We start from the raw sequence: 15195 nt of genomic DNA on the forward strand, positions 1-15195 counted from the left end.
CTTTGGCCACCTCCATCAAAAGCAGTGTTTCACAACCAAAAAGAAATACAAAATGTGTGGACCTCACACATGACCAGTACTTAGTAATTTGATACACGTCTTGAGGCCTCAAATAACTGCAATCATCTACTTGTGATTGACAAATAGATGTAGAGGTGTTTGGTATTTTCTAATCACCTATTTTAAGATAGAAATATTTAGGGGGTGCCTGGGTGGCTTAGTCGGTCGGGCGTCTGACTTTGGCTCATGTCATGATCTCACAGTTCGTGAGTTCGAGCCCCGCGTCGGGCTCTGTGCTGACAGCTCAGAGCCTGCAACCTGTTTCAGATTCTGTGTCTCCCTCTCTCTGCTCCTTCCCCACTTGTGCTCTGTCTCTGTCTCTCTCAAAAACAAATAAATATTTAAAAAAAATTTTTTTTAAGATAGAAATATTTAGAACTGAAAGCTTCTTCTCTTTATACCTTCTATGAAGTACATAGCTTTTATCTTAATGATTCATTTTAATCTTACAGTATCAGAGAGCGAGAGTGCAAAAGGAAGTGCTGATTGTCTTCCTGAGCTTAATTATCAAAGTTCTTCCAGTATAGTTCGCCCCAGTGGCACCGGTAACAATGGTGCTGATAAAATATCAGAAGAAGGCGCTGCTGGTAAGTTGAACAGTACACATCTTTTGAGTTTGGAATGATGGACTTTCTGGAAGGGGGAAGTGGGAGCAAGTGAGATGATCCATCTGAGGGTACCTTACACTTACCAGTTTTTAAATGAAGCATATAGTTCTTTTTGTTGTTGTTGTTTTAAGTTTATTTATTTATTTTGAGAGTGAGAAAGTGAGCATGAGTGGGAAAGGGGCAGAAAGGGAGAGAGAGGATCCCAAGCACGCTCCGAGCTGTCAGTGCAGAGCCTGACATGAGGCTTGATCCCACAAACCATGAGATCATGACCTGAACCGAAATTGGGAGTCGGACACTTAATTGAGCCATCCAGGAGCCCCTGAAGCCTATAGTTCTTTAATCGTCATTATTGTCCCTGTTTTCTCAGAAGCAAGAGGATAGTCTTCCAGTTAGTTTAGATAATAATACCTAATATTTTTTTTCTTTTCAGAGTGCTTTTTGCATATTATTTTGTATTTGTTAATAGAACAATGCTTAGATTAAGGAGAGAGGATATAAGTGCTCTTTTATAGATGAGAAGACTAAGGCATATTCTGACAGTTGACAGGTCATATAAGTTATCACCTAATTAATGGAAAAGAGTGTTTAGGATTTGGGATAATATTTGGTCTCACAAATTTTCATCAAATCATTTTTGGGGGAGGGGCGCCTGGGTGGCTCAGTCGGTTAAGCGTCCCACTTCAGCTCAGGTCATGATCTCACAGTCCGTGAGTTCGAGCCCTGCATTGGGCTCAGTGCTGACAGCTCGGAGCCTGGAGCCTACTTCAGATTCTGTGTCTCCCTGCCCCTGTCTGCCCCTCCCCTGCTTGTGCTCTGTCTCTCTCTGTCTCTCAATCATAAATAGTTGTTAAAAATTTTTTTAAAAAAACAAAACATGTACTGTCTCTCAACAGAAAAAGTTTGCAGCGCCCCCTGCTCTAGCTATCAAAAAAAAAAGTTAAATGATCTATAGCCATCTTACTTTGCATTTCTTTATTAGATAATTGTTAAAACTAAAATGTTAACATTTGTTTCATTGGCGTTGTGGAATTGCCTCACCACCATTTAGTCCCTCCTAGTCATTGTCTAATTATAACTCTTAATACCTTGCCTTTGGTATTCTTTGCTCTGTAGTTCTTCCATTACTATCTATTCATGCTTGCCTTTTTCCTAAGATCTGCTTTTATGACCTTGCTGTTTTAATATGATTATAAACCATCCTTTGATCCTGACATTTTGTCAAAGTAATCAGCAGCTGACTCATCGTCTGACTTTTGTCTTTGCTGAACAAGTCAGGTTTTAAAAGCCTATGATAGGACCACCAGCTACATCTATCTCCTTTTATCGGGAAAGCAAAAACTTTTCCAGAAACCCTCAAAAACTACTGCTTTAACATTACTGGCCAGAATTATGTCACAGAACTGCCTGGTCCAAGGAAGTTACATAGTTTGTGGCTCTGTGTCAGAGGCATGAAGCATCCAGCGTAGTCTGGTGGACCTTAGCATTTATATGAACCAAGGATTGGACTGATTTAACTGTAAGTAGCCAGATAGTATTTTAGGCCTTGCAGGTCACACACAGTTCTGTCACCTAATCTTCTTTGTGGGTGTGTGATTTTTACAACCTTTTAAAAATCTAAAAACCAGGGGTGCCTGCGTGACTGAGTTTGTTAAGCATTCTACTCTTGATATCAACTCAGGTCATGATCTCATAGAGATGGGATTGAGTTGCCGGCCGGACTCTACGCTGAGCTTGGATCCTGCTTGGGATTATCTCTTTCCCTCTCTCTCTGCCCTTCCCCCATGTGTTCTCTCTCTCTCTCTCTCTCTCTCTCTCTCGCGCGCGCGCGCGCGCGCTCTCGTTCTCTCTTTCTCTCTTAAAAATAAATAAACTTAAGAAAAATGAAAAAACCAGGGGTGCCTGTGCAAAAACAGTCAACAGACCAGATTTGGGTCAGAAGCATAGTTTGCCCTCCCCTGGTATAATTTGATAACCAGCTTTATTTGCCTTCAGGCTGTAGCATGGTTTTGACTTTGCAAGGGAACCCTTACACAGCTATTTAAATGCAATCCCAGAGTACTGTCTTTGGGTTGTAAAATTCCTTCAGGTCCAGGTGCCTGGGTAGCTCAGTCGGTTAGGCCTTCAACTAAGGTCACAGTCTTGCGGTTTGTGAGTTTGAGCCCCGCGTCAGGCTCTGTGCTGACAGCTCAGAGCCTGGAGCCTGGTTCAGATTCTGTATCTCCCTCTCTCTCTGCCCCTCTCCTGCTCGTGCTCTGTCTCTCTCTGTCTCTCAATAATAAATAAACGTTAAAAAAAAATTCCTCCAGGTCTTTGATAATATATAATCTGTCAAGCAGGAGATTTCTCAGAATATTAAAAGAAAGCATATTTTTTATTTTTTATGTCCTTAATCGTAAGGTGATATAGAAGCAAAGAATAAATTTTACCTTTCTGTTATGCTGTTTTCCCTGTTAATGATATATGCTTATTATATTATTACTTGTTATATTATTACCTTTATCTCCTATCCTGTTAAATGAATGCATCACATGGCAAGAAAAAGGCACATTTTTAATAATTGCCTGGTGATAGCACACTAATTCTGTTGGATAAACATATAAAAAGAATAGTTAACAATACCATACCTAGGCTACCACTTTAGAGAAGACTCCCACGTAATTAGAACAATTAAGGTGATCAGAAATCTAAATGTCTGCTTTCAGCCTTGGTATCTAAGTAATTTGGCAAAAAGCAGTGAAAAGTGTTTCTGAGTAGAAAGTAGCCATTCACATTTGACTGTTATAAACTTGCAAACCATATGTAAAACAAAGGTAAAATTATTTAGCCATATCTATAGTCCTAGGATTTAGAGCTTTTTTTAAAATAATTTTTCTATATGGGGTAAAACTAACGTAGCTGCCTTTTATTTGGTTTGGTTTAGCATTTTTTGTTTTGTTTTTCATTTTTACAGGCAGAAGTCTTAGAATCTCAAGGTCATCTAGTACAACCACGATTGCATAACTGTTGCTTAATCAACTTAGTAGAATTAATATAAATTTATTATTAAATATAAGAAAGGTACATTTACAATTTTTTTTTTGAGTGCGCACAATGTTACAATAGTTTCAGGTGTACAACAGAGCGATTTAGCATCTCTAGACGTATGGTGTGCTCCCCACAGTGGAGCTACCGTGTATCACCATACTACACGATTACACTATCACTGGACGTATGCCCTATGCTGTGCCTTTTATTCCCATGACTTCTTTCTTCCATGGTTGAAAGCCTGTATCTCCCACTCCAAGAAAGGTAAATATTAATCTTAATTTATCAGTTTTAAAAAGCAGTACACGCTGGGGGCCTGGGTGGCTCCATCAGTTGAGCATCGGCCTTGGGCTCAGGTCATGATCTCATAGTTTGTGAGTTCAGGCCCCACGTCAGGCTTTGTGCTGACAGCTCAGAGCCTGGTGCCTGCTTCAGATTCTTTGTCTCCCTCTCTCTCTACCCCTCCCTCACTTGCACTCTATTTCTGTCTCTCAAATATGAATAAACGTTAAAAAAAATTTAGGGGTGCCTGGGTGGCTCAGTCGATTGGACATCCAACTTCGGCTCAGTTCATGATCTCACCACTCGTGAATTTGAGCCCCACATCGGGCTCTGTGCTGACAGCTCAGAGCCTGGAGCCTGCTTCGGATTCTGTGTCTCCCCCTCTCTTTGCCCCTCTCCTGCTCATGCTCTGTCTCTTTCTCTCAAATATAAATGTTAAAAAAGATTTTTTTTTATTTAAATAAAAATAATTTTAAAAAGCAGTACCTGTTAATGTCTCAGAGCATACCTTTCATAGTCAGTCATGTCTGGACTTGAATCCCACTTCTTTCACTTAAGGGCTGGGTAACTTTGGGCTAGATAATTAATCTCTCTGAGTGTCAGTTTCTTCTCAACCCGTAAGGATGTTGGAATGATTGTAGTAGGTAATGCGAGGGAAGTGCCTAGTTATGGTGTCTGTCAACTAAGACGGTACTCAGAGGAAATAATTCAGTGAGTACTTGCTATTATCACTTTCATTACTTAGTATTTTCAAAATGTAAGACACCTTACATTTGCACATGACATTTTTCGTGGCTAAAAACACTTGACTTGTTTTTCAGAAAGCACATCTGAGCTGCTCTTAATGTCACCCTTTGAGGGTCCAAATGAAACAGGAAAGAGTCCAAGTAGATGCTTCAGGAAAAGACATAAAAGTGACAACGAAGCTGATTTGCAGCAGCGACTCTCCTGGGGAAGCAGAGAGCGCAGTCTTAGCGGAGGAGTACTGGTGGGACTTGTGCTCAGTAGAGTGAACCAGGAAGCAAATCCTGGAGACATGGCCGAAAAACTAGGAGCTGACGCAAAAATACTTTCAAATGTGATCTCAAAAAGCACAAGACCAACTAGTCTTGATATTGGAAAGCCACCTTTGAGATCAAAAAGAGACAGTCTAGAAAAGGAATCTAGTGATGACGATACACCTTTCGATGGTTCCGATTGTTTGGCAGATAAAGTGGATTCTCCCGTTATTTTTGATTTGGAGGACTTAGACGGCGAAACAGATGGGTCAAAAGTGGGATATGTTGCTTCACAAAACCCCAAGAGGACTCAGCGTCTCAGCAGCAGCTTTTCAGTAAAACCCTCTGAAAAAACGGATGTCGCCACGGGATTTGATCCCCTCTCCCTTTTGGTGGCTGAGACTGAACAGCAGCAAAAAGGGGAGGAGGAGGAGGATGACGATGACAGCAAAAGCGTTTCAACACCATCCGCTAGGCGTGATTTGGCTGAAGAAATTGTGATGTATATGAATAACATGAGCAGTCCGTTGACGAGCCGCACGCCAAGCATTGATTTACAACGGGCATGTGACGATAAATCAACTGGTAAGAAAAGTCCAACACTGGTCAAGGCGTGCAGAAGATCCAGCTTGCCTCCTCATTCTCCTAGGCCGATGAGACTTACCAAATCTAAAAGTTACACGAAAACGGAGGAGAGACCAAGGGACAGACTCTGGTCTTCTCCGGCCTTCTCACCTACTTGCCCATTTAGGGAAGACTCTCAAGATGCATTAACCCATTCGTCACCTTCATTTAATTTAGATACACTGCTAGTACCTAAACTAGACGTTCTGAGGAACAGTATGTTTACTGCTGGGAAAGGAGTTGCAGAGAAAGCCAGCAAATGGTATTCAAGATTCACCATGTATACCACCTCATCTAAGGTAAGTTCTGTTTGTGTTTTCTACTTTTCCTTTTACCCTCCTCCACCACCAAAAGCCCCTTCCTTGCAAAGATGTCCGTTTTCACCATTCTCCTTAAACACAACTTGACCAAAAAGGAATCTTGGGATGCGTAAGGTTTGTAAATATCAGAACCTGAACTTGAATAATAACTTCGAAAGAAAATTCACTAACCAAGGGTTATGTTTTTAGTTCACTTTCGAACGAAAATGATTGTAGCTGGAGTAAAAATTAGTGTTATATGAAAATGCCTACTGAACTTCATTATTTCCTTCAAAATGGGGATTTTTTTTTTCAGGTACTGTCTAGCATGCCTTCAAAATTATCAGCCGACATAGGATTTTTCCTCCTAGTTAGGATGCAGTAGCTTGTGATGGACCCACTACATATCTCTCGAGAGCAAAAAGCTAAAGGAAATATAAAGTATCTGTTTAAAGTCATCAGACATTTGCTAAAGCAACTAGAAAGTACTGGGGCAAGATCGTAGCAAGAAGAGAATAGCAGAGAGGAGCCGGACACGCTACAGCTACGTTTCCCCTGAGGGCATTTGTTGAATCTGAGCTCAGAACTGGGAGTTGCAAATCCCTTATCAGAGGACTGAGGAGAGGTGAGGGGCCACAGAGCTTTGGGGATCTCGTAAAACTGGGAAGACAAAATTAGAGGCTTGAGGGTCCTCAAACAGCACCAATTTTTTTCCTTCAAGATATGTTCCAAATACTGATAGTGCATGAGACAAGAGGCTAAAAAGGTAAGCCGAAAGTCTCTGACGAAAAAGAGTTTTCAGCAGTTTCACGGTGTCGGGAATACAGTTGCAAAGAGTTCCTAAGTTCTTAGGGGGCGGGAGTGGAGGCAGGGAGCTTCGATAAGCACACGGAGCCCTTAGTCAGAAGTCCTACAGAGCCATGCTGTTGGCAAACCAGAGGTGCACTACACCTGACCAGAACGGCACCCCGGGCTTGTCTCAGCTCAGCCTGTGATTAGATGAAGATAATCAGCCTTATCTAACACATGAAAGAGTGTGCCCTTTCTAGAGGAAAAGAATATCATTAGAGTCCTCGTGATTTTTTACATATAATTTTTTATATTCTATCATTTAATGAAAAATCGCTATACCAAGAGATGGGACCGTAACTAAAAAACAAAAGAAAAACAGGGAGTGGGAAGAGACCTTCAGGTGGTCCAAATAGTTAACTTAGCAGGAGACTTTTGAAATACTTTTAGTATGTTCAAGAAAATTGAGGAAAAAGTGAAAAACAGCTGCAAAGGTAGAAAGTTTCACTGGATAATTATCCATTAAAAAGAATCAAGTATAAATTCTAGAACTGAAAAAGATTTGAAATTAAGATTGCAGTAGTTCAGTAGTTGGATTTAACAGCAGACAAAGCACAGAAAAAGAAAGTAGTAAACTAGATGGAAACTCAGTAAAAAATATCCACTCTGAAGCACAGACGGGAAAACAAATGGAAAATACAAAAACAGAGGTGGGATTTAGTGACAATGCCTAACACTGATGTAACTGAGTTCCAAAAGAAGAAAGAATGAGATAGAAGGAACATTTAAAAAGCGAATTGCCAAAGATTTTCCCGAAGTGACTAAAGATGGCAACTCACATATTTAGAAGATCTACAAATGTCAAGCAGAATAAATGCAAAGAAAACCATACTTAGGCATCTCCTGTTAAAATAGATGGAAATGGAATACAAAGAGGAAATCATAGAAGGAGCCAGGGACAAGAGCTGTCTTACCTTCAAATGGAACAACAGTAAGAAACCGACACTTGTCTTCTGAACAGAAACTTTGATGTCCAGAGATCCTGGAAAGACCCTTTTAGAGCGCTGAGAGAAAACCGTCACCCTGTTTTCCTACACCCAGCAAATATCATCTCTAAAAATTAGGGTGAGAGTCCCAGTTCCACTGTGGTAATTTAAGGCCACCAAAGCCCATCCCTCCCCCTGAATGTAACTAAAATCTCCAGACAAAACACAAAAAACAACTAAGAATTCTGAAAAAGCAGGCAGGTTGTGGGGAGGGACCCAGACAGAGGTGAATTCCCCATTTTCTTTTCTCCTGCATCTTCACCCCAAGAGCAGGTCCAGTCACTGTGTGGCATGACAGCCCTGGCAGCTGAGACTTCAAGAGAAACCCCACAGTTCCTGGGCAGAGGAACCAGAGAAGGGGGGCAGCTGTGAGCTGGAGAGTTTGAGGGGAATCTGAGAGAAGGGGATTCCCAGATTCTGTGAATGCCCCAAACAAGAGTCCCTTGAGCGACACGTGCACGGGATAAATGCAAACCAGCAGAGACGAAGCTTAGAGGACTAAACTAAGAATTGTCACTGCCTATAAAAATTGAAACACAAATTATAATCAGAACATAACCTTATTGCCAGCCTGCTGTAGCAAAAGCATGTGTTCTCCAAGAGATTATAACAGTACCCAGACTCCAAAACATAACGTTCATGGTGTCCAAAATAAAATCCAGAATTGCTTGATAGGTAAAGAACCAGGAAAATGTGACCCAATTCTCAAGGGAAAGACAACCCTGAGATGACCCAGATGTTGAAATTATCCAACTGAAACTCTGAAGTAGGTATTCTAATGAGGTTTCCTGAGGTTAAAGAAAAACACATTTGGATAAATGAAAAGGAATTCTCAGCAAGAAATAGAAACTATTTTTGAAAAACATAATGTATAACTAAAAAAAAAAAAGTCTGAAATAAACTCATTGGATGGGCTCAGCAGAATGGAGAGGGTAGAGGAAAGAGCCTCAGAGACTTGTGGGACAATATCAAAAGATATAACATATAATTGGAGTTCCAGAAATATTAGAGAAAAGGATTGTGGTAGAAAAGATATCTGAAGAAATAAATAATGGCTCAAACTTCCCAAACTTGGTAAAAGATTTAGATTTACAGGTATAAGAGGCTCAGTAAACTATTAGCATAAACTCGAAACCACATCTATACACACATAAGCAAAACTGCTAAAAAGCAAAGATATCCATCTACTAATAAAATGACTGCTGGGGGTGGGGGGAATTAATAGAAAATATCCTGAAAACTGTTAAAGACAAATGACACATTACCTACAGAGGAATGAGGATTTGAATGACCATATATTTTTTATCACAATCCGTGGAGGAAAGAACACACTGGAACCACACCACGAATGTGCCAAAAGACCTGTCAACCAGAATTCTTTATCCAGTGAAAATACTCTTCAGGGGTAAAGGCGAAATAAACACATTTTCAGATAAAGGAAAAGAATTCATGGCCAGCAGTCCTGCTGTATAAAATATGCTAAAGGAAGTTCTTCGGGCTGAAGAAAATGATACCACAAGCAAAACTGTATCTGCAGGAATGAAGGAAGAACAAAATACATGGTAAATAGTTGTATAATATAAAAAAATATACTTTTTTATCTCTTAAATTCCTTAAAATGCTTATAATTCTCCAACCTAAAACTTATGACATGTTATGGAATATGCAACATAGGTACATGTTTTACAGTGGTGAAGGGATTCACTCTGCTGACATTCATTAGTTATTATATATGAAGTGGTATGATATGAACCTGAAGTAGGCTGTAAATGATTAGGTGTGTATATTCTAATTCCTAGAGCACCCACTTTAAAAACACAATGCGATGTAGCCAAAAAAAGCCAATAAAAATGTTCAAATAATCCTGAAAAAGAACAACTCAACACACACACACACACACACACACACACACACACACACACACACACCATGACTAAAAAAATGTAAATTGTATTATCTGGGCAGTAGAATTATAGATATTTAAATTTCTTTTAAGTTTATTTACTTATTTTGAGAGCAAGAGCAAGCTGTGGAAGGGCAGAGAGAGAAAGGAAGAGAGAGATTCCCAAGCAAGCTCTGTGCTGCCAGTGCAGAGCCCAGCCCAAAGTGAGGCTTGATTCTGTGAACCTCAAGATCATGACCAGAGCTGATATCAAGAGTTAGACGCTAACTGACTGAGCCACCCAGGCACCCCCCCCCCAATATTTTTTTTTTTTTAATGAGGTAGTTCAAACTCTTTTATTTATCGAAGTTTTCAAAATCTAGCATGTGTTTTAGTCTTACAAGCACAATTCATATGCTAAATTTTCAAAGAAAATACTTAATCTTTAGATTTAATAAAATTCAGCTGGAAAAAGATTCACATACCCAAATTGTTTTCAAGCATATATCAGTCTTCCAATCACTGAGTTGTGTATCAATTTTAAAAACTTAAGTTAATTAAGATGAGATGATATTAAGAATTCAAGTGCTAAGTAGCCAGTGGCTACTGTATGGGGCAGCACAGGCCTGGACTGTCAAACCTGCATTCCTTAACTTCCTTGCTCCGGATACCAATGTGTCTTCTACAGTATCTGTGCTATTTTAACTATGCATCTTACAAAGGAAAGATCAGTAGCACTTATCCTGCCTTTATTCAAATATTGATAATTTATTCATGGTGTACTTTTGGCATTAATTTTGATTTTTTAAAATAGTGCATTACCATATTAAGTTATCTTGATTACAAGGGTTTGGCACTCAAATTTTGTGTCTGAGTGAATGCCTCATTTGCCTCTCTCTAGTCCTGGCCTTGCATAATGTGATTCCTGCTTATGTCCTTTCAAAGTCTCCCCATGGAGACTTTCAGGATCAAGCCCATGATGGACAAAATATCTCCTGTGGGGGCCTTCCTTCCTGCTCCCTTACAGACACTTTTCACTAATGGTGGGTGAAAACTGAACTGGAGCATGTCACCTTCCTACCTTCATTCACCCTGTTTACTTTGCTCAGAGACTCACTTTTCTGTTTTCTTTATCTAATTCCTACTCAGTCTTCAAACCTCCTCCCTGGGAGCAGGTTGGGGACTGTGTTGCAGTAAATTCCCCCACAGTCTCCACCTTCTAGGCTGCACTGGGTAGTCTACACATGCCTGCCCTCACAGATCCCTCTTCCTGGAGGGACTCCTGGGAAGGAGCTGGCAGGAGTTGAGATGGGAAGAGAGAGTGGCTGCCTGGATCCCAGCTCTCTCCCTGGGTTCTGACAGAGACCACACCCAGCCCCAGCTCCTGCTGGCCTGGGTGCTTGCCTCTCTCTGGGCTCAGATCAAAAAAATATGGAACGCTTCACGAATTTGCGTGTCATCCTTGCGCAGGGGCCATGCTAATCTTCTCTGTATCGTTCCAATTTTAGTATATGTGCTGCCGAAGCGAGCACCCAATATTTTTCTTTATACAAAAATTCATACCTATCAGACGTTCGTATGTATTGTTGATGTAACCAGCAAAATATTTAACTTAACATTTTGGTGTTGTCAAAAATGAAAACTGGAAATACATGTCTTTGAAACCTAGGTTATTATGGAAAACAATAAAATGTAAACATAAATTTTAATAGAATGCAATTCTAATGGTATCATCCTGGGCTGGGATTTGCAGGGAGGAAAAGGAACAATAAATGAAGAGATTCAAAGTCAGCCAAGGGTATCTTACTAGCAGGTATCTGCTTTGATCTAACTCCAAATGTTATCTAAATGATTTCCAGCCCGCTGTTTGTCCAAATTAGTAGCCCTTGTGAAATCGGTTGTTTTCTTTCTGTAGACATTGTAATGTTGATTAATCGATCATCTGAGTAATTAGGCATTTCCTCTGCCTTAGGAGTGACATTTTAAATAATTAACTTTAAATATGAAGGAAATTAAGCTTATAATTATGTCCTCAGGATCAAAGTTCTGATCGTACCAGTCTTTCTTCAGTGGGAGCCCAGGATTCTGAATCTACCTCTTTAACAGATGAAGATGTTTGCCAGGAGTTGGAAGGAGCCACTTCCTCCCAAGAGAGCAGTGCCACTTCAGGGACTAAGGGAATTGATTTCAGCAGAACAAGCCTGGAAAGTTCTGCCTCCTTAGAAGGTGTGTCCACACAGCTTGGTCATACTGCATTTTATATGTGGTGCCTTTACTTGTTTTCCTTTGTTTTAATTTTGTAAAAGATTTGCGTAGCTCCAGATCTCCAAAACAATAAGAAACCCAGGCACTTTTAGAGAGGTGTGCCTTCCAGCCCCACCCCTTCATCTGGTTTTCTCCCTGTGCCTAGAAGTAACCATTTTTATTCATTTTGGTTTATCCTTCATTGCTGCTGCTTTAAAAATATAGGGATGTGTGTGTTCTTACTGCCTCCTTGGCTTCTTACTCAAAAGTAACCTACTTTCCCACTCCTTGTTTTTTTCACTTAACAATGTATCTTAAAGATCATTCCATATCATCACATAGCATTGTCCCCTGTTCATTTTTACAGTTGCATGGTCAATCATCTGTGGATATGTCATAGTTCATTTTAATCACTTCCCTGTTGACGGACATTAGGTGTCCAGCCTTTGACTAGTATCAGTGATGCTATGACGCATGTATGTCATATTATATTTTTGACAGGGTATCTTTGGAAGATACTCAAAAATTCTCCCTTGAAGTGGTATTGCCAAGTTGCCTTCCTCGGGGGTATGCTGTTTTGCACTCCCACTGGCAGTATATAAGAATACCTATTTCCCCACAGCCTTGTCAACAAAATATGTTAGCACACTTTTGGATTTTTTGCCATCTGATAGGTGAGGACTGTATTCCAGTTTGGTTTCATTTATATTACTCTTGTAAGTTGAGTAACTTTTTATGTGTTCAAGGACTATTTGTATTTCTTTTTCTATGGACTATCTTTTGCCTGCGTTTCACTTGTTGGCCCTTTTTTTTTTAAGTTTTGATAGTTCTTTTTTTATATTAGGGAATCCTTTGTGTCATATAATTGTCAGATATTTCCTTCCAAGTGTGTTAAATTTCTGTGGGTATTTTTGCCACACAGAAGTTTTTAATGTTATGTCATCAAATTTCTCAGCATTTCCCTGACTACTTCTGGATTTTGAGGTATTAGGAAAGATTTCCCCTTCCAGAGTTCGCCAGTGTTTTCTTCTGACATTTGTTTAGTTTTCTTTCTAACATTTTCTGAGTTCAGCAGACTTTCTCTGTAAAGGGCCTGCTTTAAATATTTTAGGTTTTGTGGGCCACATACATCTGTCACATATTCTTTTTTCTGATTTTCTTTAAAAAAAATTTTTTTTTTAATGTTTATTTTTGAGAGAGAGACAGACAGAGCATGAGCGTGGGCGGGGGGGGGGGGGGTGGGAGGGGAGGCAGAGAGACAGGGAGACACAGAATCTTAAGCAGGCTCCTGTCTCTGAACTGTCAGCACAGAGCCCGACACAGAGCCCGAACCCACAAACTGTGAGATCATGAGCTGAGCCAAAGTCAGACACTTAACCAGCTGAGCCACCCAGGTGCCCCCATCGTTTTCTTTTTATAACAACAGTCTGAAAACCATTCTTAGCCCTTGGCCATACACAAGTAGATTTGACACCCGATTTAGATATTTAATACATTTGAAATTTGTCCTAATGTATGATGTGAGGAATGGACGCATTATAGTATTTTTTTCATTTGCACCTTTGCTATTTTAAAAAGTTTTTGTTGTGGGGATTTTCAAATGAACACAGGAGTAGAAAGAATAGCACAATGAATCCCCATTACCCTTCACCCAGTTGCAACAATTGTCAACAAATGACCAGTCTTGTTTTATCTTTCCCCCTCCTATAGTCCCAACATTTTTTCCTTCCCCACTGGATTATCTTAAAATAAATCCCAGGGGCGCCTGCTTGGCTCAGTCGGTGGAGTGTCCGACTTTGATTCAGGTCACGATCTCATGGTTCATGGGTTCAAGCCCCACATTGGGTTCTGTGCTGACAGTTCAGAGCCTGGAGCCTGTTTCAGATTCTGTGTCTCCCTCTCTCTCTCTGTCCCTCTCTCGCTTGCACTCTGTCTCTCTCTGTCTCAAAAGTAAATAAACATTAAAAAAAATGTTTTTAAGTAAATCCCAAACAGCATATAATTTTATTCATCAGTACTTCAATATGTAGCTCTAAAATATAAGGACTTTAATGTTTTATATTGTTAAAAAAACGGAATTCAACCAAGTAAATTTGAAGATCTAACTGGCTTTCTTAAACGATTCATGAATTGGGCAGCATGCCATCTAGCAAGTAGAAGGGAGCTCCAAATTATACAAAACAGAAGGTTTTTATAGAAGGGTGGGGCAAGAAAGTTATTAGCAAAAGAAAAAGAATTTTCCAGGCGAAGTCACTTTCCCTGGGGAGAAGCAGTCTTACCATGCAGATGACTTCATCTTCCTTTGTGAGATGGAGGGGCCCATGTGGCAGACTCCTTGGCACTGGTTGGAAAATTCCTGACTGACTGGTTAAAACTATACTCTAAGGGAGGTTGAAACTGCAATTTGATTAGATATAAAGCCCTTTTGGGAATTCAGCCTTTATGATGCGTTTTGGGGCCAGGGGTTTTCTTTTCAAAAAAATTTTTTTTAACATTTTAGTAAAATCATGTATTTCATAAACTTATTTTTAATTTTATTAATATGCATGTAATGCGTATACTTTTATGTATGTAAATACATTTCAGGTTACTCAATTATCAGTACTCAGGTTACCCCTAAGTAACCAGCACTCAGATCAAGAAACAGAACATCAACAACATCCAGACCCTCCTGTCCTGCCCACATCTAGTCACTGCTCCCTTCACAGATGAACGTTGTCTTCTAACACTATATGTTAGCATGGCCAGTTAGGAACTCTTATAGCATGTGTCTTTTGTGAAGCATTTGCTGTTTGAAAACATAATTATAATATTATATTTTAATGTGATAATATATAACATTTTATATCAAATATTCACTTAGTTTAAATTTTCATATTTATCTCATAAAGCTCTTTTTATAGGTGGTTTGTTCAAATTGGGATCCAGACAAGGTCCACTTGTCACATCTGGTTAATATGTCTGTTAACATTATGTTTTCCTAAGATATGTTTTATCTTTGTTACCTCTCTTTTTTTCCATCTTGTCATCCATTCATGAAGAAATCGGCTCCCCCCACCTCTTTTGAATAGACAAGAACAATTTATTATGCTAAGAAATAAAAGTTACCTTATAGCCTGATTCGTATTTATCACAATGAATATTTATTCTGTGCTCTAGATTAATTAGATACAAAAGGTAGGCTGCCCACATAAATAATTACAGTACTCAAGCCTAATAGAAGGTATGAGAAGGGAGTTTTCAACTAGCTTTAGCAGAGAGGAATTACAGAGGGTTATGGGGAACCATGCAGGAAAGGACTGCAATACCACCAGCTCTCAGTAGCTTAAAGGTTGA

The 15195-nt window shown here is 39.7% G+C and overlaps 1 protein-coding gene and 1 non-coding gene across 9 annotated transcripts in view; one reads left to right on the plus strand and one right to left on the minus strand.

Annotated features, from left to right (window-relative positions):
* Positions 1 to 15195, plus strand: part of DENND4A (DENN domain containing 4A) — a 137598-nt gene that overhangs the window by 97102 nt on the left and 25301 nt on the right. For 7 of the 8 annotated variants that reach the window (XM_078448741.2, XM_078448743.2, XM_078448742.2 and 4 more), the window contains 3 exons: positions 513 to 647; positions 4799 to 5898; positions 11652 to 11841. In XM_078448741.2, the coding sequence (XP_078304867.1) occupies positions 513 to 647; positions 4799 to 5898; positions 11652 to 11841 (1425 nt within the window). The remainder of the gene's footprint in view (positions 1 to 512; positions 648 to 4798; positions 5899 to 11651; positions 11842 to 15195) is intronic. The other variant, XM_078448746.2, reaches the window with a different exon arrangement.
* On the minus strand, positions 11041 to 11147 carry LOC132676610 (U6 spliceosomal RNA). Its single transcript, XR_009609066.1, has one exon. It is a non-coding gene; the product is annotated as a U6 spliceosomal RNA (small nuclear RNA).

This window comes from Panthera onca, chromosome B3 (genome assembly GCF_046562875.1).
Source record: "Panthera onca isolate mPanOnc1 chromosome B3, mPanOnc1 haplotype 2, whole genome shotgun sequence".
In the NCBI taxonomy this organism is placed as follows: Eukaryota; Metazoa; Chordata; class Mammalia; order Carnivora; family Felidae; genus Panthera; species Panthera onca.